This window comes from Patella vulgata, chromosome 3 (genome assembly GCF_932274485.2).
Source record: "Patella vulgata chromosome 3, xgPatVulg1.2, whole genome shotgun sequence".
Classification (NCBI taxonomy): Eukaryota; Metazoa; Mollusca; class Gastropoda; family Patellidae; genus Patella; species Patella vulgata.
In genome coordinates this window covers 40919988-40946378 of record NC_065881.2, presented here as the reverse complement: position 1 = coordinate 40946378, position 26391 = coordinate 40919988, and the positions used below count along the sequence as shown (strand labels likewise).

The window sequence follows — 26391 nt, the reverse complement described above, 5'->3', positions numbered from 1 at the left end:
TGATTATTTTTTATAACTTCCCAGTTTCTGAAGCTGTGCATTTTATACACCCCCATTGATTTGACGTTGATTTACAGTGTTGAGAAGAAGAATCCCATTGATCTGCAACGAAAAGCTTGTGGATGACCCATATCAAATTGACATAATTAATTTTCAACGATTTCCTATAATTTCTGTCCTTAATGGCCCTTAATCACATAGAAAATCTTGTGGATGCTATATAGAGACTAACTTTAACATCTGACTGACTTGATATTTTTACATAGTGTTTAATTGCATAAGCCAAAGGAGCTAAGTTTCGAAGAAAGCAGGGGACTATTAAAATGGGTTGTCTGTCTGTCTGTCTGTCCGTCCATCGATCACACTTTTTGGGACACAATAACTCTCTTTCTAATTGAGCTAGAATGTTCAAACTTGGTGTAGGTGTTTATTAGGTCAATGCCTTGATGGAGGTCGAAGATGAGCATTTTCTGCTTAGGGTAAGCAGAGATAAGCAATTTGATTGGTTGGAAATTGGAACATGATAACTTTAATTCTAATTAAGTGAGAGTAATGAAACTTGGTGTTTAGTTTCATTTTCTGCTCTGGATAAGCAGAGCGATGAGCAATTTGATTGGCCGAGACTTTGGAACCAATAACTCTCATTCTAATTGAGCTAGAATGTTCAAACTTAGTGTAGGTGTTTATTAGGTCAATGCCATAATGAAGTTTGAAGATGATCATTTTCTGCTAAGGGTAAGCAGAGATAAGCAATTTGATTGGTTGATGCTTTGGGACATGATAACTTTACGTGAGAGTGATGGAACTTGGTGTATAGTTTCATTACATCAATACCTTGACTAAGTTCGATAATGAGCATTTTCTGCTCAGGGTAAGCAGAGCGATAAGCAGTTTGATTGGTCGAGACTTTGGAACACAATAACTCTCATTCTAATAGAACTAGAATGTTCACACTTGGCGTGGGTGTTCATTAGGTCAGTGCTTTGATGGAATTCGAAGATGAGAATTTCTGCTTAGAGTGAGCAGAGATAAGCAATTTGTTTGGTTGATGTTTTGGGACACAATGACTTTCTAATTAAGTGAGAGTGAGCGAACTTGGTGTATAGTTTTATTACATCAATACCTTAACTAAGTTTGATAATGAACATTTTCTGTTGAGGGTAAAAGCAGAGCGACAAACAATTTGATTGATAGAGAGTGATGAAACTTAGTGTATAGTTGTTAATCAGTTTGATTGCTCGATACTTTTGAAAAAAAAATGTGTGATTAATTAATATGTGTCATCTATTTATTTTGCCATTTCGGCAGGGGACATCAGCCGCACTGTTGGCTTGTTTAAAAAAAAACTGTTTAGACTTAAGATGCTTCAGGCATGTTAGTGTTTATGTTCATGAGATGATGAAGATGATTCAAATTTCACTTGTAATTATTTTGAACAGTTGCCCCTGGAGTTACCCTCTTGACTTACAAAACCAAATTAACACTTTAGAGGTCACAGTTACAGTCGGAACTTTAAAGAATTAAGTGTTTAAGCTTACGTGTTTATGCCAAACGTTTTCAGTTGTGGCTCAAAACAATATTGTGAGTACTGTCAGAAAATTATTTTAAACTGCAGGAGCTGTGTCATTAGAAGAACAAATATCTAAATTTAGAAACTAACGTCTATTTATATTTTGCAATTATTGCCTTGGTTGGCATATATTTGTTGTTTGGCAAAATTATGTTAATGAAATGTATTGACTTTTCAGGCCTTTGAAAATTTATTAAGTAATAATGAAGAACACAGAGTGAAAGACAGGAGTGGTATGGTCATAAATTTAATATTTATGCTCACTTGTTTTCCTTTAGAAGAACGATCTCTCTGAAGATTTTAGTAAACAAGACTTTGCTAAATACAATCTGCTTGGGTCTAGGCATCTGTCACACGATAACTAATAAAAAAAATAACCAAAATAAACTAAAAGACCCCCCCCCCCCTTTCCCTGATGAAAAAATAACCTAACGAGAAACTTAATAATGGGATTAATGCAAAATGTTAACAAGTGCATTATACTTTCAGTTAAAGGAGCAGAAGGTTTTACGACATTAACCGGTCCTGTCACAGTATCAGGCAATGATTTAAGCCAGGGAGTATATATTGGTAAACTCCTCCTTAAAGTGAATCGGGGCGATATTCTTAAAGTAGGAGTTGACGCCATTGTTAATGGTTCAAACCGTTCTTTAGATTTATCGAAAGGTGAGATCAAGTCCTAATTGCCGATAAGACATAATTCTTACACATGACATTTCTATACATATAAAATAAATAATAATATAAGAAAGAGAATCGCTTCAGTTGAAACAAAGCTGCTGTGTGAGCAAGGCTATCTTTTTAAAACCTTCTTCACAAAGTGTTTGTCTGGTAACTGTATGTATTATATAAGAACCTACACTTATGTAGTGTACATAATGATGATCAATGTTACATTGTCCCTGGATACTTTTTTGACAGGAGTGCACTAGACATAATAATAATTTCAGGAGCAGTATCAGTTGCAATATTAAAAATGGGTGGAAGCGAACTACAACAAGAATATAAAAAAGAAGGTAAAATTGGAACTATATATGAATATTACCATATTGTAAGGTTATCAGCAAAAGAATTCTAATTGTGGCGTAGGTGTTCAGTGATGAGCAAAAGCCACATTGGCTCAGTGACGTAGGTGTTCGGTGATGAGCAAGAGCCACAGTGGCTCAGTGAGTCAGATGCTGGGTCGCTGACTATGAGGTTTCGGGTTGAATCCCTGTATTGGTTGAGAAAGCAACCTCTTGTCAGTGGTGCAGGACGGTGGGTTTGACAAGAACAGTGTTTAATCATCCGGATGGGAAGAAAAACGTAGGTCACGTGTACACATTGGCGTGTATCTAAAACAAACCCAGATAGTTGGACTTGAAATTTCCCACTTAGGACACTGTATATGTTCGTCTTCATTGGCCCAATCAGTGCAGAAATGCAGGACAACAAATCCCATTTCATTTTATTGTGAGGCTAAGCATAGATAAGCAATTTGATTTGTCCATACTTTAGGACATACGTTGTCTTTGAGTAATGAAACTTTGTGCATAGATTGATTATGAGTATTAATACGCACAGTATCTTTTGTTTATTTTGGGTTTGAGGCTGTTAGCGTGTTTTGTTTTAACTGTATTTTTTAGCTGCGATACTTTCAATAAGTTTTTAGTATATGCAAACATATATATTGCTTTTGTTATCTCTTACAGTTCCCACAATGGAAATAAGTGGTATAGCTACTACCTCTGTACCCCCGGGAATGAAATGTAAACATATTATACACATAGATGTCAGTCGATGGGGAAGCGATTTGAAGAATGGCATAATTAAATGTTTGAAAGAAGCAGAAAAAAGGAATTGTGCATCAATAGCCTTTCCTGCTTTGGGAGCAGGTAATAATTACAATCATCATTAAAAGTTGCCAAAAATTATAATAATAAATGAATTCATTTTCTTGGGGGATGCTTCTAAATAAAAATATGTATAATTTATGTGTACATTTACATACAGGGAAAAACCTTTTTAAGTATATCTAAAACATTACAATAGGAATTGGAGCTGGAATAGAAGATGTAGCCAAAGCAGTATTTAATGCTGTTAGTGAAACCAGTAAAGAATTATCACATGTTAACGTTGTTGAGGTGGTCGTCTACCAACAAAGTATGTTGGGTTCCTTCAACAAGACTTTCAAGACATTTCTTAATGAAAACAAGCAGGCAAATAGTGGTGGAGAAATTAGTCGATTCTCATTCACAAGTAAGAATCTTATGATTTAGCCTATATAAGTTACTTGAATGGTATTTTAAGGACGAGGATACTTAAAGATTTTTTGCATTAATCCATATCCTCTTGGACACGGTTTATGTAATCATGCTCGTCTGTATTCGTCATGGCAGTAGTTTTATATTGTTGTAATAAGTAAGAAACTGGCCCACTAAACCTGGTCTCTAGCTTGGTCCCGGACCCGGTGGTGTTGGCCTAAAAAGTTCTGGCATGTTTCCCTGTGTTAGTGGTGCAGGAAGGAGGGACAATTGACGGAGATCTCGTGTATACATTGCTGTGCACGTAAAAAAACCCTTGACAGTTCTAATTCGAAATAAGAGTAGGTCGTACTGCCGCTGTCTCCGCAAAATATCCTCAGTTGAGGTGGGGGGGGGGGAGGCTATTTGACCCCCCCCCCCCCCCAATTTTTGTCACCCAAATTTTCATAATGAATCAATCATAAGCTAAATCAAGTTTTACACAAATGTTATTTGGTTTACTCATAGGCGTAGGAGGCCAATCTCAGTTGGGGGGGGGGGGGGGGGGCTATTTGCCCCCCAAAAAGTTTTGTCACCTAAATTTTCATAATGAATCAATCATAAGCTAAATCAAGTTTTACACAAATGTTATCTGCGTGAGGTCTTAAGTATTTAATTTTATCTGATATATGGTCTCATTCTCTAATGTCTGTGCCCAAAAAACGGAAATACATTGCCCAAAACATGGATGGTTCACCGTATCTTACGCCTATGTATGTACTGGTCGTTCAATGTTTTGTTTGACAAAAAAGGAATGTGTGACGTACGTCATAGTGTGACGTACAACTGGGTGAGAGAGCTAATATTGTTAGATAGGTTTTTCTGTGAGACATATACATATTTAGTGAACAGTATAATCAAAATCCCAAATTATCTAACATTATGAAGATTATTCATGTATCGTATCTGCCCATGCCCAATAATTTTATTGCTCAGTTAGAAGGCAATTATTGTGATAATTATGGGACAATCGAGTTCAGGGGTTAGCTTATATAATTTCCATAGCTACAAACCATATAATTACTCTGTATTGGTCTTATGCTATGAATCGCCCACAGGTCTATTAAAAAAACGCTTGGTGCTTTAAACCTGTGAAATAATGTCTGAAAATACTGTTTCGAGTGCAACCCTCACATCCTTTCTTAGTATGAAAAAACAAAAAGAGTATAACGAGGCTCTGTTCCAATAGATTCAATTTACGGTCATGTCATGATTTGGCCAACAAAACAAGTTTGATATAACAAATTAAACTCAAATTTTGTCAATAATATAGACAATTGAGCTGTTCATTTATTGCTGAGGTGTTCTACATACCAGTTCAGATTTTCATGATTACTCATTTTTTTTCTTAATGATTTTCTACCAGGTGAGTTCAATTACTTTTCCAGATATTTTGTCGAGTATAGGAAGTGCTTTCAGTTCTAACTCCAGTTCACCTCCAAATAGCATGCAGAAACCACCACCAGCATGTAATTATCTTCCATATACAGATAAAAGAACAGACAAGACACCTATAACTTTCCATATTTATTTTTTTGACGAGCATAACACAGGGGAAACAGGCAGGATTGTCTCGACTGAATTGGATGAACTTTATTCTTCGGCAGCATGTCAGAGGAATTATCCGTTGAAGGATCTTAGTTCTGATAAGGTATGGTGGCTTGGTTTTCCCGATAATAATTCCTGAATGAAGTTAAACTCTTTTTAAAAGTCCACATCCAGTTTTCCTTGGTAAATTGACCTGTAGTAGCCTTTATCAATTGGGCATGCGACAACAATCAACTGACCATTTGTATCACCCGTCTTTATCAGATCTCTCGTTGCAGAAAAGTAGGATGTTAAACCCCATTTCATTTAATTTTTGTTTGTAGGATATTTCAGAGTCCTCAGGGATGTTTCACAGTCTTTCCTATATTTTAGTGGGACTAGGATAAACATTTCTCGAGTGGCCCTCCACACTGTGACATTTAGTATGCTTTTTAGTATCCCATGGTCCACAGTCGTCTGTCCACATAATTAACATCTTCTCCAGAACTGCTTTAATGTTTGCTTGGTGGTACTTATTTAGATTTGGTTGCGTAGGGAGAAGATAGTGACACCCTCGAAAATATATAATTTCAAACAATCTTATTCAATGGTCACATTGACTTCTTTGACACGGTAGTAGCCAGTGGTTTAACACCTGCTTCAATAATATTGGACACGATAGGAACTGATCCATTTAAGCTTTAAAAGGAACATGAAATGACCATTTAAACGTGTACTATATACACTTTGCAAGTTAAAAATATAGACCTGCCGTAAAACGATTTTTGCCAATTATCTCTTAATGTCACAAATGCCAGTGACCTTACAGTGGCTACATGAAACAAAGTTAAAATGAACAATTAGACTAAAAGTAAGTCAAAATGGACTTTTACAACTCACCAATCTGATTAAAACACAGATCCTATTTCGTTTCCTTTTTTATGTTTTACTTGTCTTCACTACACTAGGATCTGGAAGAGTTGTTATATAACCTGTGTTCTGCTTGAAGTGAGGGATTAGCCAATGAAACGTTCTGTTACAGCGAGTTCTTGGCGTGCGGTGCATGGAACTGTGGGTAAAACACTAGAAACGTCAACGCTGATTGATTAATCGATGTCTGACGCCATGAGGTCAAAAGACGCTCGTACGACCTCCGACACGACCTTCCACTACAATGGCAGATCTTCATGTAGTGTAGGCCAACAAAAGTTTTAAAAAAAACCCAACGAAATATAGATCTGTATTTTAATCAGATTTACAAGTCACAAAGTACAAAAAAATCCATAACAGATAAATTTTCCTCTGCATAAATCCCACCAGATACCCCTGTTGGCTAGATTAAACTTTTGATGGTTCCTGTCAGCTCTGTATTAGGCCCCTGGATCCATTAAACATGTTGTACTGAATCAAAGATTTGGCATACTATTTTACATGATATCCAACAGAATTCTCAGTGTCATAATGCTTAGTGCATCTAATGAATATGTTAGTCATTATCAGCTAGATCATTAGATCTCTGTTTCAGTTTCGGAATTTGTATCATTATCATCGCTAGACACAGCAAAGGTATATAGCTTGTTTGAAGCATTTTAATCATGAGATGACGAACCCTATTGATATTTAGCGTTCTATGACTTTCGGTTTCAGAGTCCTCAAATTGCTTTCAACATCCAAGTTTCCCTTCAAACAAAGCTGCTTTGCATGGCTATCTTTACTTACATTCGTGAGGTACTTTTCGTATGTAATATAGCTGAATTCTACCCAAACCTGGCTGGCAGTGGGTATTTTATAGTACATTTAAGTAGTCTAATTGTTCATTTGATTATGTTTCCTATGGTACCTCCTAATTTGTAAAACTAGCCCAGAAGTAATTACTGGATGATTTGTTGTTCCCCACCTCTCAAATGGGTTCGTCCGTCTGTCTACCCGCCTGTACCTGTCCGACACTACAACTCTACAAATATACAAGTTGTCTGCGTAGGCCAAGTAGAGATACACAATTTGATTAGTCGAGCCACTGCGTCTAACTGAGGGTGAATGTTCAAATTTGGTGTAGATGTTCATAAGGTGGATGCCGTGACTGAGCTTGTTGATGAGATAAGTAATTTGATTGGTTGACAATTTGGAACAAGATACCTTTGATTCTAATTAGATGAGATTGATGAAACTGGTGTAGGCTATAATTTCCATACATCAATACCTTGACTAAGTTCAACAAAGAGAGAGTTCTACTAATGCTAAGTGCAGACAAGTAATTTGATTGAGTGAGGCTTTGGAACTCAGTAGAATTTTGAACTTGATTACCAACTGAATTTATTATCTGTATCCACCAATTAATACAACGGCATATTCGTATATTTATTTTCTTCCACAGCAAAGAGATGTAGAGAGATTAACAAACAATTTTCCGGTGGAGGTTGAAATAAACCAACATCTTAGGAATGTTAAAGTTCATGGTCTCTCTGATGATATATTAGAAGTACATGAAATTATCATGAGCATGATTGATAATGCTTTCAGAGAAAAAAATGAAGAAGAACATCAAAGAATGCAGAATGGTGTTAAATTGGCAGGTAAGTTTGACAGATTCATTAACTGTAAACATGTAGCCACCCATGTGGAATGTCCCAAAATGTATTGGGCAAATCAATGCAGGACAGATTTCTGTGTGTAATTTTCAAAAACTTTTCGAATTCATAATTTTGGGACTGAGTTCTATATGAAATGTAAAATAAGTCTGGCATGATTGTTCATTTTTATATGACAGCGTTATTATAATTCAACTCATAATTAAATCTTTATGTTTTTCGAAGGACAGCCCAAATAGAGATTAAATAAACAGTAAAAGCCTACTGTTTGTCTAACCAAGTCACCAACAACACTTAACTACCCTATTAATTACATGATAGCAATACAATAACACATTCGAAAGGAACCCGTAGTCTACATATTTCACAGACTGGGCACATCAATAATTACCGTACATCACAACTATTTTACATATGCATCATGCCCAAGGATGGACATTGGAATTAATTTGCTAAATAAACACTTAAGTAAAGGAATGCTGGCCTGTGCCTAGTTCAAAGAATGTACACATAATATTATTAGATTTCATTTCCATAGCCTAAACGAAAAAGGTTTGCCTACATTAAAGCGAGAATTTCAAATTTTCTAAGAAAGTCAAAACATAATTATTTCTATGTCTTTTGCTCAATAGGTTATCAAATCACTATTATACGATCATGGGCATTATTTCCCACCCTTAAAGATCTATGACACAGGAAATAACAACACAATTAACTCCCCTGTTTTGCTATTGACACCATGGGGCAGCCATTTTCCAACGTTAGAATTTGAAGTTAAAAATGATATTTTTGCCAATTTCTCAGCTGGCAATAGCGAATTATAGGATTAATAGGATTATTCTTTAACAAGGTAGGACTGTTTATGGATACCATCTATTTTAAGGCTTTATTTTAATACATTTTGAAAATATAACTTGAAAATTTGCTATTGCAACTTTAAGGATAGGCACCTAATACTTGTCATGCATAATATTAAAATAATCTTGCCAACTTTGTGCCTCACTGCACATAAACGGCACCATGCACAATATTAACAAAGGAATAATCAAAGGAAAGGCTTGCCAGGGCTATGCATTTGTCAAGGAAAGAGCAAATATTTACGTGATATCACCCGAGAGCGATCGATAGAGAAGCGCGCTAGTCTACATTATGCATTATTCAAAGAATGGGTACAATTACATACATAACAATCAACAGAAAGGGTACATATTTAAATTAAATATTTGTTGGAAGAATAGGCACATACTTATTAATTAACATAACCATCCAAAGAAATGGTAACCTACCCTAACATTTTTCAAAAATGAGCACATCAGATATAGCACTACAAAAGAATTATTGAGTTTACTACAAGTACATGTAATATGATAGGAAGAATTACATCCCCACCCTTGCTGGGGATGTACTAAAATTATGATCTGATACCAGAGATTTATCAATGTCATTTTTTCCAGCCATTCACATATCGATACCAATATCCTACATAACTAAGTTGGGGAATTTTATATATGCTCTAACTGCATTGCTCTTCCATCTACCCAAGATTCTAATAGCATCCTGATAGTAACCTTTTATGAAAGCGGTGGTGGCAGCACCAATTCGAAACAAATGTAGCTTAATTTTTGAACTATCTGAACCCAAGAAGGACACCAGTCTACTTAAACTAGCATTAACAAAGGCATATGGGACAGGGGATTCGTCGATAAATTGAAATAATTGACCTGATGGATGGGGACAACTCTTTAAATAATCAAACAATAAACATACCGGACAAAATTTGGAGTTTACAATATTGCACTGACAGTGCAAAATTAATTTAACAGGTGATGATGATGACTTATGTTTAAAATTAAGCATGGTTATCTCTATATAAGATAAAACCTTATAATTAGTAAAGGAAAATTTTACGTTAGGAGTTTGGATGACATTACCAGCACATAATTTTGATTTTAAAACCAATTCTCCAATCCCGAAGAAGCCTGCAAAAGTATCCTGACTCAAACAGATGAGCAAGAAAATTAACAATGAACACATTTGGGAGAGGAAAAGTTGGGGACGAATTATTGCTAATACAGAAGGAAATAAACTTTGTCCAGGCCCTTAAATAGAATTCCTTTGATGAATTTGCCAAAGACGCATTTAGCAGCTGCAGAGCTGATGGAGTTATGTTCTCAAATACATTGGGTTCACCATCTGAGGGGTTGAATCCAACCATGGAGCCCATTCTCGTGCTTGCTGAAATTTGAAACGAGAAAGACAATCAGCAACCTTGTTAGATTTGCCAGCTACGTGCTTCGCCCTAATTAACACATTATACTTAATGGAAGCAGTTATTAATCGACGAACCAAGGACATTTGAACGTGGACTTGTTGATAACATATACAATGGCCTCATTATCAGTAAGCAATAAGACTTTGTGAATAGTCAACAAATGACCCCAGTGCTCCAAAGCTAACACAATGGGAAAAAGTTCAAGGACACTTATATTTAAAAGTTGCATGCCAGTATCAGAGCCAACCCAAATGTCATTCAAAAACATCCATCGACCATTAAACCCCTGCATAAACTGACTCCAGACTTTCAAATCAAGACGTGCAGCATTAGTTATTCTAATCATGTGATAAGATTTCTGGACACCCATTGTCAGGTCAAATAACCGACATAGAAAGGTTCTCCCTGGTACCACGACTAGGGTCGCAAAACTAAGTAAACCCAACAATGATTGTAACTCTTTTAACGACAGTTTTTTCTTTATCAAGGTATTATCTAGGGCCAAACGAATTCTGGAGACCTTATCATCTGGTAAACGGTACACCATGGAGACCGAGTCCACCTCTATACCATAAATTGTGATGTTTGTAGTGGGACGAACAGTTTTAGAGTGTTTAATGGGCACAGACAAGTAATTGGCAAGGTCAAGAAAGGACTGTAACGATGTCGCACACTGAATGGAATTGGTGGGTCAAATAAAAAAGAAATCGTCTATCAATCATGTGACTAACACTCGCGAAAAATTTATTTTCCATAAACCATTGTAAGGCGGAGCTAAACCGCTCAAAGGTTTGACAGCCACATCGGTAAGTACATGCCGACAAAGTAATGTAATGTTCCTTCATGGGAAATAGTGAATCCCAGCAAGTTATAATCATCTGGATGGATTGGAAGGAGGCGATAAGCATTTTGGATGTCGGCCTTTGCCATTAATGCCCCTCTACCCATTTGCTTAACCAAAGAAACTACATTATCAATAGAATCATACGAAACCTGTGTAAAGAACGGATCAATATCGGAATAATTTGAATTACCTACAGGACATGATAAATCGTGAATCAAACGATAAGACCCCGCCTCAAGCTTAGGGATAACACCCAAGGATGAGCATTTCAAATTTTTTAATGGTGGTGGGACCCATAACTCTCCCTGCTGATAATTCCTCATTCACCTTTGTAAAAAGAACATCAAGGTTTTGAAAACAAGAGGAATGATTCCTGGCTAAGTGAGATATACGAGGACCCTTGAAAGGGATGTGAAAACCTTGTGAAAAGCCTGTGCACAAAAATTGTTGTTCTGTGATATCATAGTCTTCCAATACCTTTTGTAGCCTACTAGGAATTACTGGGGTTGGGACCTTTGCTGGCGGGTAAACTATTTTTGCGAAATGAATACTGGTTAGCCTGGACTGGAGGGTTTTTGATGCATGCCTAAAAGGTTGAGGATGGGAGCTAACTGTTTGAGCAGGAAGGTGTGAAGAGGGCTTACCTACATTATGAATTTGAGCTGATGTCACAGTTGCGAAGAGGAATGAGGTGGTAAGGTGTTTTGACCCAAACTGGGTGTTGCAGCAAATGAACTATGAGAAAAAAATTTTGGTACAGGGTGAGAGTTGCGATTCCCTGCATAACACTGCATCTGGGGATGGGCAGCTCCACATTTCATGCATTTGTGGGGATAGATACAGTTCCGATAACGACAACCCAAAGGCCTATTAAAAGATCAACAAATTCCCTCTCGGAATCCTGAAGTGGCCTGACGTGTTGTAGGAACTTATGGTCCATGCAGGGTACTTGCCCTAAGCCAAAGATCACCGTTGATTTTATCCCAAGCATAGGGAAATGACTGGCGAAGACGCCTAAATTGGGAATCATAAAAATTAAAAGATTTCGTGCCATAGGTCTGTGCCAGCTCAGTCATCAAGGACAAATACGTTAATAATACAGAAGTAGAGTCTGGCACCCTCTGAATGTAAATATCCATAAATACGGAAAAAGTCCGCTGCCTATGCGAAAAAGTCAGAGTTTTTGATCTTGGCGTTGACGATATCTTCAAAACCGGCTCATCCTCTGTGTCCTGTATGTCTGGCGATAAACGATCTGGTAAGGAATCTGGCAGCAATTGACAGAAATCAACATAAGTATTAGACCAAATCATGGCTTTAAGTTTGTTGGGAACGTGTCGAGAAATGTGACTTACGGGATGTCTACCTGTGTCCCTGGCGGGCTGAGTTCCAAACAAATTGGCAGCATTCACTGAGAACACATCCAATCCAGCGGTGGTTGCTGCATTGGCCGAAGTACTTGATGAGGTAGTAGCAGTCGAGGTCAATTCTGTGGTAGTGTCGAGAAATGTGACTTACGGGATGTCTACCTGTGTCCCTGGCGGGCTGAGTTCCAAACAAATTGGCATCATTCACTGAGAACACATCCAATCCAGGGGTGGTTGCTGCATTGGCCGAAGTACTTGCTGAGGTAGTAGCAGTCGAGGTCAATTCTGTGATACCTCCTCTTCACTGGAGCTTTGAGTATCTTGGACCGGTAACTTTCGCTTCGGCATGACGCAATCTCTGAAAAAAAAGGGGGGTGATATACAGTTATCCGAACAGGGATAAAAATAGATATCCGAAAATGGATTGAATTAGATCCAAACCTGGAAGAGATTAAATCCTAAACCTGGATCCAAACCTGGATGGGGCTAGAGATTCATGCATGTATGGGGCTGAAATTCCAAAACATGGATGAGAAAATAAACCAAGCATGGCTCACTTGGACCAGATAGTGAAATAAGTATCCAACCATGGGTGATAAGATAACCAACATAATAAAATTCCCACATGGATGATTAAAATTTCCAAACATGGATGAAAAGACATATCCAAGCATGGATGAAATATCCAAACATGGATAACCAACATAATAAATATCCAAGCATGGATTAGATAAAATATCCAAGCATGGATTAAATAAAATATCCAAGCACGGATAAAAATAAATACCAACATAAAAAATATCCAACTCCAAACATTTAGAGCAGGAGTCGCAGGGGGTCAACCTAGCTGAAAAGTGTACTAATGTTCACCTATATGGTATTAATGCATGCATATCTGGTATCATCAGAATGTAAGTCTGCCGGGTATCTGGTGGTGGGTGTGGCTGTGAGGGATGCGATTCTGGGTATGAATTCTTGAGCTAGATTAGCTCAAAAGTGTACCACATGAAAATGGTACAGCAGTGTACCTTACATCTTCAAGTATTACAAAAACACTCTGACAGACATTTCTAGTGGTGAGTTATGTAATTGCCAGACCACAGCTAGGCTAGATTAGCTGAAATCTGTACCACTTAAAACTGCTTGGAAGTTGTTCAGCACCACCACAGGAACCAAGAATGATCACTGCCAGACAATTTGTGCGGTGGGTTACCCTGACAGACATGACGAAAATACCACGCCCCCCCCCTCCAATTAGGCTAGATTAGCACCACCACAGGGATCATTAATTACCACTGCCAGACAGATATTGCGGTTGGGTACCCCAGAAAGAAACGCCCAAAATGCCCCGTCCCGCAACTAGGCTAGATTAGCTGAAATATGTACCAATTATAACTGCTTTGGTGTTGTTCAGCACCACCACAGGAATCATGAATGATCACTGCCAAATCAATTGTACGGTGGTTTACCCCTAACAGACACGCCCAAAATCACATGCCTCGCAATTAGGCTAGAGTGTGTACCACTTAAAAGTGCTTGGAAATTGTTCAGCGCCCCAGGGATCACACTGTCCAACGCTAGAGAATTTGTTTGGTGGGGTTCTCCCATAAGACACGACAGCCAAGCGCCCCCTCCCAAAAATTTGGCTTTATCAGCTGGGTCAGACTTATTGAGAATTCTGGTTATTACATATTTTCATGAGTATGTAATATCTATTAAAGATTAAGTAATCGTATAGTGGTTCAACTCAGTGACCACTAACATACAAACCATAAAGTCAGGTTGCCAAACCCCATTTTAAGCCTTGACATGGAAATATAGTCCACCTAATGTTTATTGGTGGATTATATTGGGGAAATTTTATATATTCAAGATGGCCGACATGAGGCGGTTTCTGGTTATTTAGTGGGGTAAAATATGTGACAGCTGCTCTCGGACCTCGGTTTGAATATGTTTCTAGAAGAATTCGACCCACTGAATCCAATGAGCTAGGGTATTCCTCCTGAAAGTGATGGCTAATTTTGCTAGAGGGCCAAATTCAAAATGGAGGCTCATTTTAGAGGGAAACTCATAAAGTTCACTAAAAAGATGTGCAATATATTGAAATGTAGGTTTTGAGTGGATTATATGTCTTTAATATGTGTAGATTCAGAATCTGGGTAATGCCACCCTGGCACCCTTCGGAAAATTTAAATATTCAAGATGGCCGACATGAGACATTTTCTGGTTATTTACTTTAAAGCTGCAATTTCATATTTTTAAGTTATATTTTTAAAATTTATTAAAATAAAGCCTTAAAATAGATGGTATCCATAAACCGTCCTACCTTGTTAAAGAATAATCCTTTAATCCTATAAGTCACTATTGCCAGCTGAGAAATTGGCAAAAATATCATTTTCAACTTCAAATTCCAACATTTGAAGGTAGCTAATGCATGGAGACAATAGGAAAACAAGGAAAGTAATTGTGTTATTATTGCCTGTGTCAATGATTTTTAAGGGTGGGAAATAATGCCCATGGTCATATAATAGTGAGTTGATAACCTATTGAGCAAAAGACCTTCTTAGAAAATATGAAATTATCGCTTTAATTTAGTGGGGTAAAAGTTGGGACAGATTCTCATGGACCTCGGTATGAAGCTGGTTTCTATCGTAATTTGACCCGCTGAATCCAATGAATTTTGCTATTCCTCCTAAAAGTGATGGCTGATTCCTCTAGGGGGCAAAATTCAAAATGGTGGCTAATTTTGGAGGGAAACCCATATAGTCCCCTAACAAAGGTGTGCAGTATATTAAAATATAGATTTTCCGTGTCAGTTACTTCAGATATAAACATAAAAACATGTTCCGACCAAAGGGTATTCCAGATTGAGGTCATTCAAAATGGCGGCCAATTTTGGCGAGACATAACGATGTTAGTAATGTTTTAAACTATAGGCTTTCTGATTCGCTGAATTCATACAGCGAATTGTCAAGCATACATTATGATCCACTATGACACCAGTCGCGGTCACCCTCTCTACCAAAAAACAGAGGGGAAGAAGGGATGGAAAATGTTTGCCAACCTCAGCTTTACCGGCACGTATGAGTGACCTAATAACTGTCAAGACAAGGTTCACCCCCGTTGCATGATACTGATGAAAGCATGAGAATCAGACTGTTATACTGATTGCCAGTTAGCTTTTATAAACATTTGCTTTCGACTCACAATGGCCCAATAGTTGATTCTGGTTGACCGTGTATAATTTGTGTCCTTATAAGAATACAAGGGAAAGAATATCATCAGATTTGAATACCTTTTGGTCGAAACATGTTTTTTATGTTTATATTTGAAGTAATTGACAACGAAAACCTATATTTCAATATATTACATGCCGTTTTAGGGAACATTATGAGTTTCCTTCAAAAATGAGCCCCCATTGTGAATTTGGCTTCCAAGTGGAATTAGCAGTCACTTTTAGGAGGAACACACAAGCTTGTCGGATTCAATGGGTCAAATTCTTATAGAAACTACCTTCATACCAAGGTTCGAGAGAATCTCTCCCGAATTTTACCCCACTAAATTAAAGTAAATAACCAGAAAATGTCTCATGACGGCCATCTTGAATATTAAAATTTCCCCAGGGTGGCATCATCCTTTAGCTTATGATGCCCCTGTTGCGGGGCGTGACATTTTGGGCTTTTTGTCATTGGTACCCCACCGAACAAACTGTCTTGTAGTGGTCATTCTTGGTTCCTGTGGTGGTGCTGAACAACTTCCAAGCAGTTTTAGGTAGTACAGGCTTCAGCTAGACTAGCCTAGTTGGGGCGCTTGGCTGTCGTGTCTTATGGGAGAACCCAAAAAAAAAACAAATTCTCTAACGTTGGACAGTGTGATCCCTGGGGTGCTGAACAATTTCCAAGCAGTTTTAAGTGGTACACACTTAAGCTACTTTAGCCTAATTGCGAGGCGTGTCATTTTGGGCGTGTCAGTAAGGGATAAACCACCGTACAATCAGTTTGGCAGTGATCATTCATGATTCCTGTGGTGGTGCTGAACAACACCAAAGCAGTTATAAGTGGTACATATTTCAGCTAATCTAGCCTAGTTGCGGGACAGGGCATTTTGGGGGTTTCTTTCGGGGGTACCCCACTGCAATATCTGTCTGGCAGTGGTAATTCATGATCCCTGTGGTGGTGCTGAACAACTTCCAAGCACTTTTAGGTGGTACGGACTTCAGCTTATCTAGCCTAATTGGAGGGGGGGCGTGGTATTTTCGTCATGTCTGTCAGGGTAACCCACCGCACAAACTGCCTGGCAGTGATCATTCATGATTCCTGTGGTGCTGAACAACTCAAAAGCAGTTTTAAGTGGTACAGATTTCAGCTAATCTAGCCTAGCTGTGGACTGGCAATTACATAACTCTGTCTGGGGTACCCCACCACTTAAAATGTCTGTCAAAATGTTTTTGTAATACTTGAAGATGTAAGGTACACTGCTGTACCATTTTCATGTGGTACACTTTTGAGCTAATCTAGCTCAAGAATTCATGCCCAGAATCTCAGCCCTCACAGCCACACCCGCCACCAGATACTCGGCAGACTTACATTCTGATGATACCAGATATGAATGCTTTGATACCATATATGTGAAAATTGGTACACTTTTCAGCTAGGCTAACCTCCTGGGCTCCCGGTCTACATGGATGCTAGCAATAAAAATCCAAACATGGGTGATAATAAGCACCAACCTAATAAATATCCAAACATGGTTGAAAATAAATAACCAAACATTGACAATTAACCAAACCCCAAACATGGATAATAATAACATCTACCCTAAGAGTACGAAAGCTGTCGTACATGACGTAGAACTGCATCACAAAAGCTGCGAAGGAATCGAACAGTGCCAAACGGAAATAGGTGAGCGCCCTCCGGTAAAAATACAAACACGTAGGTTGCTGGGCTCTATACCACCCCGCCTAGTGTTCACCAAAAGTAATTGCGTATGCTCTGCCATTACCTCAACAGTTCACTTCGCAGAGACGACGATATAGTCGTCCATGACTTTATATTTCATTAATTAATATATTTGGCAAATTAATAGTTTCACACATATTCACATATATATTATTTATAGTGTGTACTTAAATCAACTTAGGGTATAAATGACATATTGTTATATAAAGAAGAGTTATTTAGCCGAAACATGTGTCTATAAAATACCACAGAGAGCACATGTGCAAGGGAAAGTACTATTGCGTCATTGGGTTTAATTTAACCAATCGTTTTGTTAATTACACAAGTTCAGGGCCATGAACACGCTCTGTTATGCGTGATATACGTGAGTGCTATATAAGATATCTATTTGAAACTTTCAAACAGACTTCCATTGGATTCCAGAGAGGTTCCATCTGAGTTCCTAGACAGCCGCGAGGCTGGCTAGGGTGGAGAAATAGTTTTAGCTAGTATTTTATTCTATTATGCTTGTATCCAATGTATCCAGCTGATATATAAAATGTAAAAACGAACTGTTGCATTGTTGTTTCTGGTAAGACCAACGTCTTAAGAAAACTGTAAGAAGCAAACACACAACGTGAAGCAGAAGTAAAGACAGCTAGAGACAAATTCTAGACGATCACAAGACTACAGAAATATGTAGTAAGAAAAGATGCATGGGTCGTATGTAAGATGTGGTGACCGGCCTGCAATCACCTGCTCTCCACGTCAGACAGAAAGGCCCATGGTGCTACATGAAGTCAGAAGGAAATTCAGTGAATAAATACGGTTGGCAAAAAAAACGGAAGTATAAAAACTTGAGGTTAGCGTAAAGCCATTGAGTGACAATTTACCAGAAGTTGGACAAATTGTAAACAAACGACAGTGGTTGAACCAAAAACAAAAAAAAACAAGTTGAATCCTCCGGTGTTTTCTGACGATTAAAATTATGAACGTTACAAGCAAAAGTTAATTGCATGAAGGGAAATAACTAATTTAGAGAAGGCCAAGCAAGGAATTGCTGTGGCATTGTCTCTTCCAGAACATGAAAAACATAGTGTACATGAGAGAATGTTCGATGAACTGAGTAGCGACGAGTTGAAGACAGATCAAGGTTTCGATGGTTTGTTAACATTTCTTGTTAAAAAATTTAGGAAAGGATGATCTTGTAGACAGTCTTGAAAAGTATGCAGCTTTTGAGGACTATAAACGAAAGGATGATCAGTCAATCAGTGAATTTATCTCAGATTTTGATTCAAAGTATGCCAAAATAGTGAAAAAAGGAATGTCTTTATTACAGGAAATTCTGGCATTCAAACTTTTAAAATGTGCAAATATATCTGACGATGGCCGTATGATAGTCCTTACAGGAATGAACTATGAAAATAAAGTTACCTTGTACGATCAAGCCAAAGTTTCTCTAAAAATGTTTACGGCTCGGGTACCTCTTCTGCTCCAATACATAGTAACTTTAAATTGGAATCCTTACCTTCAGAAAGTGTTCTTGCGGCATCAGGTTATTATAAATTTAATCGTGGTGCTGGTTATCACGGTTTTCAGTATGGTGGCTATAGAGGTGGAGGTGCTAGTATGGATAAATTTAGTAACCCAAAGTCATTTTCTGGACGTACTATGTGTTGTCATGGTTGTGGTTCTTTTCGTCATTTGTTAAAGGACTGTCCTGACAATTGGGAAAATGTGAACACTACAGATTCTAAGCACATTTCAACATAATAAAATTTGTGAAATTAAAGAATTTCCAGGTACCAAATGTTTTAAATTTGGAGGTGGAGAATTTCTTCAATCCCTGAAGCGTGTTCATGTTCCATGTGTTATTGGGGAGCATCATTGTATGCTTGAAATTGACATTGTGGACTCTAGTATTCCTTTGTTATTAAGCTTAAAGACATTAAAGAGTGCCAATGTCAAATTGGATCTGGAATATGATCAAGCAGAGATTTTTGGAAAGAAATGTGCATTAGACTTCACATCTAGTGGACATTACAGTGGCCCTATAGCTAGTGATACTCGATTGGATGAGGTTTTTAGCATCCAATTGAATACTTTGTCTCAGGATAAATGTCATAAGGCTTTATTAAAATTACATAAACAATTTGCACATCCTTCGAAACATAGATTAGTGGCCTTATTGACTGATGCAGGTGTTTGGGACAAAGGTTATTTAAATAATTTAGATCAAATATATAATGAGTGTACAACATGTAAAGTGTTTGCTAAGACATCTGCTTGTCCAGTTGTGAGTATGCCTTTAGCCAGACGTGTTAACGAATGTATGGCTATGGATTTAATGGTCCTGTGAAATGGCCATTATATACTACATATGATTGACATGATTTCTAGACTGAGCGTATCAGTGTTTATTCAAACTAAACAGCCTAAAGTTATTATTGACCAAGTGATGAAACATTGGGTTTCTGTTTGGGGTGTTATGGATAATGTTTTGTTTGATAACGGTGGGGAATTTTGTAATGATCTCATGCGTGAAATAGCAAGCATCTTAGGAGTTCAGATTTTGATAACCCCTGCTGAAAGCCCATGGTCTAATGGAGTTTGCGAACTCAATCATCAATATAGAATGCTAAAAATTTTATGTGATGAAAATCCAACAGTTGACAAGGAAACATTATTATTGGCTTGGGCGAATATGGCGAAAATTTCGCTACAAATGTGGTATTATTACAGCAGCTTTCAAATCATTCTTGGTCAAAACCCTAATTTGCTGAATATTGTGACTGGCAAAATACCATATATCGAAGGTACTTCGAGTGATGTTCTTTTAAAACATTTAAACGCTTTACATTCAGCGAGGCAGGCATTTATACGTTGTGAATCTGATGAAAGACTTCGCCGAGCATTAAGGCATCAAATTCGTGCTACTGAGGACTGTTTTTCGATGGGAGATATCGTATTCTATAAAAGAGAAGGACACAACAAATGGCTTGGTCCTGATAAAGTTATATTTCAGGACGGCAGGGTTGTTTTTGTGCGTCATGGTGGTGTGTATGTAAGGGTTTCTACCAATCGTCTGATCAAAGATTGTCAATCGGACACTGGTTCATCTGAAATAAGCAATACTCACCTTGATGTAACCACAAATATTCTGTTAAATGAAACTATTGGATTGCCAGTTGTAAAACCAACTGATAACGTAACAGAACATGCAGTATCTGCTGATCCAAATATATCTTGCAATGCTGATCAGGAAATCAAATTGAAGAAATATGATAAAATACAAATTCGCGAATCTGAGCAAGACAATTGGGAAACAGTCACAATTTTAAGTAAAGCTGGAAAAGCCACTGGTACTTATAAACATTGGTACAATGTTTAATCTGTTAATGATATTAAAAAAAGTGTTGATTTAGAAAATATTTTCTGAAAAAGACAAGAAGATCAAATACTAGCTGTATTTGTACAAGTGAACATGGAAATTATGATTGAGTGCAAGCGGAATTAGATGAATTGCAAAAGTTGGAACATTTTAAAACCTATGAAATTGTTAATGACATTGGACAAGACAGAATTTCAACTAGATGGGTCGTCAATAAAAAGGGTGATACGGTTAAAGCATGTCTCGTAGCTCGAGGGTTCAAAGAGAAGCAATATATTCAAAGTGACTCGCCTACTATTGGTAAAAGGACACTACGAGAAATTCTTAGCTCTTTCAGCTAGCTTAAAGTGGAAGATTAGAACAACCGACATTAAATTAGCCTTTTGCAAGGTAAGACATTAGATAGAGATGTTTTTTTATCTCCACCTTGTGAAGCGGGTTTATCTTGTGGAAAATTATGGAAGCTAAAGCATTGTTTATATGGCTTAAATGATGCTGCAAGGCAATTTTACCAAAGTGTATGTGAAGAATTATTAAAGCTAGGTTGTAAACAATCTTCTTTAGATCCAGGGGATCACGTGGCTAAGTGGGTAAGACGCTGGCTCGCTAGCCTGGAGGTCGGGTGTTCGATCCCTGCATTGGCCGAGAAAGTTCATCCAGATTTTCCGGCGTGGTTCCCCCTTGTCAGTGATGCAGGACAGAGGGCCTGACAAGGACAGCTGTCTAGTCCTTCGGATGAGATGAAAAACCGAGGTTCCGTGTATACATTAGAATGCACGTAAAAGATCCCTTGGCAGTTGGAATTCGATACAAGAGTAGGCGATGGTGCCGCTGCCCGGGCAAAATTTCTCTCATAGCACACTGTATGGCATATGCCCATCTTCATTAGCCCAGCATAGGAGCAGAACAGTAGGATGTTAAACTCCATTTCATTTCATTTCTTTAGATCCAGCTTTATTTTATTATAAAAAGCATAACAAGCTATCTGGTTTGATTGCATGCCATGTGGACGATTTCTTGCATGCAGGAAATATTGAATTTGATGATTTAATTATGAATCCTCTCCGAAACCAGTTTTTAGCCAGCAAACTAGAAGAGAATGCGTTTAGTTATATAGGATTTAATTTGGAACAGGTAAAAACAACTAACTGTATAATGTTAGATCAAACAGCATACATGGACGAATTAAACACTGTTAAATTGCCTACTTCTACTTCAAAAGATGCTGGTAAAGACAAGAATCTGAACGAAGAAGAATTGACTTTACTTTGTACTCCAGTGGGTAAAATTAATTGGGTCGTTCAGGGTTCGCGTCCAGACTTGGCATTGAGTTGAGTACTAAGTTACGTAATGGTACTATTGATGACCTTAAAAGAGCAAATAAGTGTATTTTGAAATTAAAGGAAATAACTTATGTTGTAAAATATCCAAATCTTGGTGATCCTCATACCTGGACACTACTAGTGTTTTCAGATGCTTCTTTAGGTAACATTTGCAATGGCGTAGGAAGTGTAGGAGCTCATTTGATTCTATTAGTCTCTGTTAATCAGTGTTGCCCATTAAATTGGCAAGCAAACAAAATAAAACGAGTTGTACGATCTACTATAGCTGCAGAAACATTGAGTCTACTAGTTCGGTGGCTGAAGGGGGGGGAATCGCCACCCGAGCTGTGAATTTATGATTTGTGGGGAGGTGGGGTGGGGTTAGCAGGTGTGCGTTTATGGAAAGGGGGGGGGGGTACAATTGGCGTTCACGTTGATGATTTTCTTAGAGCTTGGTAAAAACATTACTTTTTAATTCCACTGCACATCTCAAAATATGTGTATACGATTACCATTGTATGAGGGAGGGTAAGTGTATTTTGGGGGACAGAAACCACTTGGTTCAAAATTGACCTGAAAAGTGTTTTCTCAAGTTTTCGTTCAGTGCCAATATCGTCATTCAAAATATTAAATTATAATGGTACTCTTCGAGAGATCTTGAAATGTACATAAAAAAACACATGTTTAGATATTAGTTTATTCTTATAATATGTGCGGGATAGATATCTTCTTGATGGCTGATCAACAGCCTGCGTATATCCTTTGGATATGCTTCAGATACCCATTCACATTGTAAATCTTCATTCCAGCCTTGTATCGCAAAGTCATCTTGTTCGATCATTAATTTTGCAACCTGTCTCCACATTGCTGCAACATAATTATTGCGTTTAATATACAGCAAAAGACTGCTCGGGCAAGATGGTAATAAAGAAAGAAAGTTTTGTTATTTTTATCACAATTAAAATTTCTCCAGAAGATCTTTCTTCTAGTGTCAACTACTGATGTAAGTCGGATTTCGCCGTACAAGGTACATGTACAAACAATTTTTTCTAAACCAGCAATTACGTCATCAGAAGCATCATTTGTCTATCCCAGTTCTTTAAAAATTGTTAGAAAGTTGGGATTATCGTGAAAAAGAAAGACAGAGAGTCATTACCACTGAAAGCACGGTAGTACCGTAGGCCAAGATATTCTCGACACTTTCAATACTAATCATGATTGGATCAAACAATATCAAGATTAGTATTGAAAGTGTCAAGAATATCCTAGAACTGACAACCAACCACAAGGATACCAAAATATCTTACCTATTCATCTTCGCAGTGTAAATTAATGGAGGTGCCGAAACAAATTGTATTTTGCGTTCTGGCATGGGCGAAATAGACTTCCCAATCACTCTCTTCGCAAATGATGATCCAAATATACAAATTTTGATCGATAATGAGACGGGCAAAGGTAGAACATTTCGCGAAAGACGACTTACATCAGTAGATGACGCTAGAAAAAAGATTTTCTGGGTGAAAAAATAACAGACCTTTCTTTATCACCACCTTGCCGTATACTTGGTCTTTGCTGCATGGCTGGAATGAAGATTTACAATGTGAACTGGTTTCTGAAGCATATCCAAAGGCCAGCAACCAAGAAAATTTTTATCTCGCTCATATGAACTTTTGATTTTGAATCCTCTGATGAAGACTAAGAATAAACTAACAACTAAACATATCTCTGAGTTAATGTGTTTTTGATTAACATTTCCAGACCTCTTGAAAAGTACCATTATAATTTAATATTTTGAACGAAAACGCTAACATGATACCACTTTAAGCTCAATTATGAACGAAATGATATCTGTCCACAAAAGTCTCTAACTCAATATCATCCAAAATCTTCAACATTGAAAACACGATTTATTTATCGGTTTAAATCAACATTGATGTTGTGATTTTACCGGGAAAAGATGACCTTCTGATATCCAATATTTAAGACAAAATAAACATTTTACAATTGGTACACGAATCGTGTACCATAATGCGTTTCAGCGCTATTTGTAATATAGGACCCGTAAAACGAGGCAAGGCATATTCCACAAGTCATGTCAAACAGTAACGCTATATTCTTATCTGCAGAGCATACCCAATAAATATTATCGGCGTAGACTGGAATAACCAGAAGCTAGAGATTGAAATTCGATTGAGAATACTGGCGTATTTCGCCGAACCTAACTGATTAGAAATTACAGTAAAAACAGAAACGATTGAATGTAAATCAATTTATATACATTCATATTACATTATTGTATGCGTTGCGACCCATTTGTGTCAATTTCTAGGTCCTAAATTTTAGCGACTTAGCTCCTTTAAGGAATCTTTATCATTAAAACAAGTAAAATCTGTAAAATGGTGTCCTAGTGAATTGCAGTTAGCTAAAAAGGGGCATCTGGCAGTGATATTGTAAATGTCTTTCGACATGGAAGAATAAACCAAATTCCATAATTAAAAAAAAAAAAAAAATTAAAAATATGTGAAGTGTTTAGTTTAAAGTTTAATTTATAATTAATGGTGAGAGTGCAGTAAGATGTGTAGAGAATAAAAATTAAAGGCACTCAAGTGTTTAATAAATTTTTATACGCTCACATTGAAATGTGGTCGTATATTGTTGTCGCCCCCGTGTAATATTATTGGTTCTTTAATCAAGTTCTGGATGACAAGACTAGTTTAACATCTTATAATACTTTTATTCTCTGCTTCTTGTAACATATTATGTACAAAACTTAAAGACTCCATAACTAACTTGTACTGAGGGAGCCATATCCTAGTGCCAACTCCAATACGCTCTCCCTCATTCCGTCTCGTCTGTGCCAAGGCGCCCATGGCCTCCGCTCTCGTGTCCTGTCCGGACCTCTCTGTCGATTTGTTTGTTATCTGGGCTTATATACCATTCCAGACAAAGGAATCTTATTAGACATCTGGCTGATGTATCATGTATCATATCAGGTTTAACATTTGCTTATCGTCAAAGAATGTTTAAATTTAAATAAGACATGCCACCAAGGTAAGGTTAACTAATCGTTACATAATCACATAGACCAAGAACTCCAGGGATGTCGATAGCGAACAGGTGTCAAGTTGGCAGGAAGCGTCTATAACATCAGATAATCTGTGATTATGTAACATACCTTCCTTTCTTTTTTGAATAAAGTTATGAATTATATGAAATAACTTTTTAAGACCATTACAAAATTAAATATAAATGGAGTCGATGGTAACTACCCTAATTAAAATATTAACAAAAATACGAAAAATAACAATACACTGATAAAAAGTTATATGAACAACAAAAATGTAAACGGCAAAAGAATAAAACACTGGTAGTAAAGTTCATACATATATACGAAAGTGTTCATACACGCGAGACATTGAAATCACATAATTATGTCGCAGATAATTTTACTGTTCACACACACGCGTTCTTGGAATCGCATATATAATGAAAAATATTCTAATTTGCGCACACGCAAATAACTGAAATCACATCTATATAAATTATTTTCATAACATTAACACACGCGAATATATAATATATATCATTATAATGGTCACACGCGCAATGTAGAAATTATATCCATTTTCTTCTTCTGTACATCGTCGTTGTGGTCAACTGTAGGGAGATACAAATTCTTTTTTTTTTCTTCTTTTGTCCCGTCGTCTTCTTCTTGTAATAGCAAGGGGTTAGTGTTTTCCGGTAGCAGTGGCGGTGCCCCCCTCAATAATTTTAGAAAATAAAATGTGGACGTATATTGCCGTCGCCCCCGTCCGTTCGTCTGTCAGTCCGTCCGTCCATCGTCCACAATTTCTTGTGAACGCTCTAATGCCAAAAGTTATCATCCGATCTTTCTGAAATTTACATGCATTATTTAAATTAGTGAAACGAAGAATCCTATTGATTTTCGACAATTTCCGTTTATTACGTCTAGAGTTATGGCCCTTGCTTCACTTTATTGATCCTTGTGAACGCTCTCACGTCAAAAGTTATCATCCGATCTTTCTGAAAATTATATGCATTATTAGATGCATTGAAGAAGCCTATTGATTTTCGACAATTTCCGTTTATTATGTCTAGAGTTATGGCCCTTGCTTCACTTTATTGATCCTTGTGAACGCTCTCACATCAAAAGTTATCATCCGATCTTTCTGAAATTTATATGCATTATTTAGATTGCTGAAACGAAGAAGCCTATTGAATTTCAGCAATTCCCGTTTATTATGTCTAGAGTTATGGCCCTTGTTTCACT

At 37.3% G+C, this 26391-nt stretch overlaps 1 protein-coding gene and 1 long non-coding RNA gene across 4 annotated transcripts in view; both read left to right on the top strand.

The window, feature by feature from the left end:
• Positions 1 to 26391, top strand: part of LOC126814529 (protein mono-ADP-ribosyltransferase PARP14) — a 123955-nt gene that overhangs the window by 84969 nt on the left and 12595 nt on the right. For all 3 annotated transcript variants that reach the window (XM_050539727.2, XM_050539726.2, XM_056099580.1), the window contains 7 exons: positions 1749 to 1803; positions 2060 to 2236; positions 2521 to 2586; positions 3262 to 3444; positions 3602 to 3808; positions 5241 to 5503; positions 7754 to 7952. In XM_050539727.2, coding sequence (XP_050395684.2) covers positions 1749 to 1803; positions 2060 to 2236; positions 2521 to 2586; positions 3262 to 3444; positions 3602 to 3808; positions 5241 to 5503; positions 7754 to 7952 — 1150 coding nt within the window. The remainder of the gene's footprint in view (positions 1 to 1748; positions 1804 to 2059; positions 2237 to 2520; positions 2587 to 3261; positions 3445 to 3601; positions 3809 to 5240; positions 5504 to 7753; positions 7953 to 26391) is intronic.
• The window catches only part of LOC126814566 (uncharacterized), a 114037-nt gene that overhangs the window by 75051 nt on the left and 12595 nt on the right, over positions 1 to 26391 (top strand). The gene's annotated exons all lie outside the window — the stretch shown is intronic.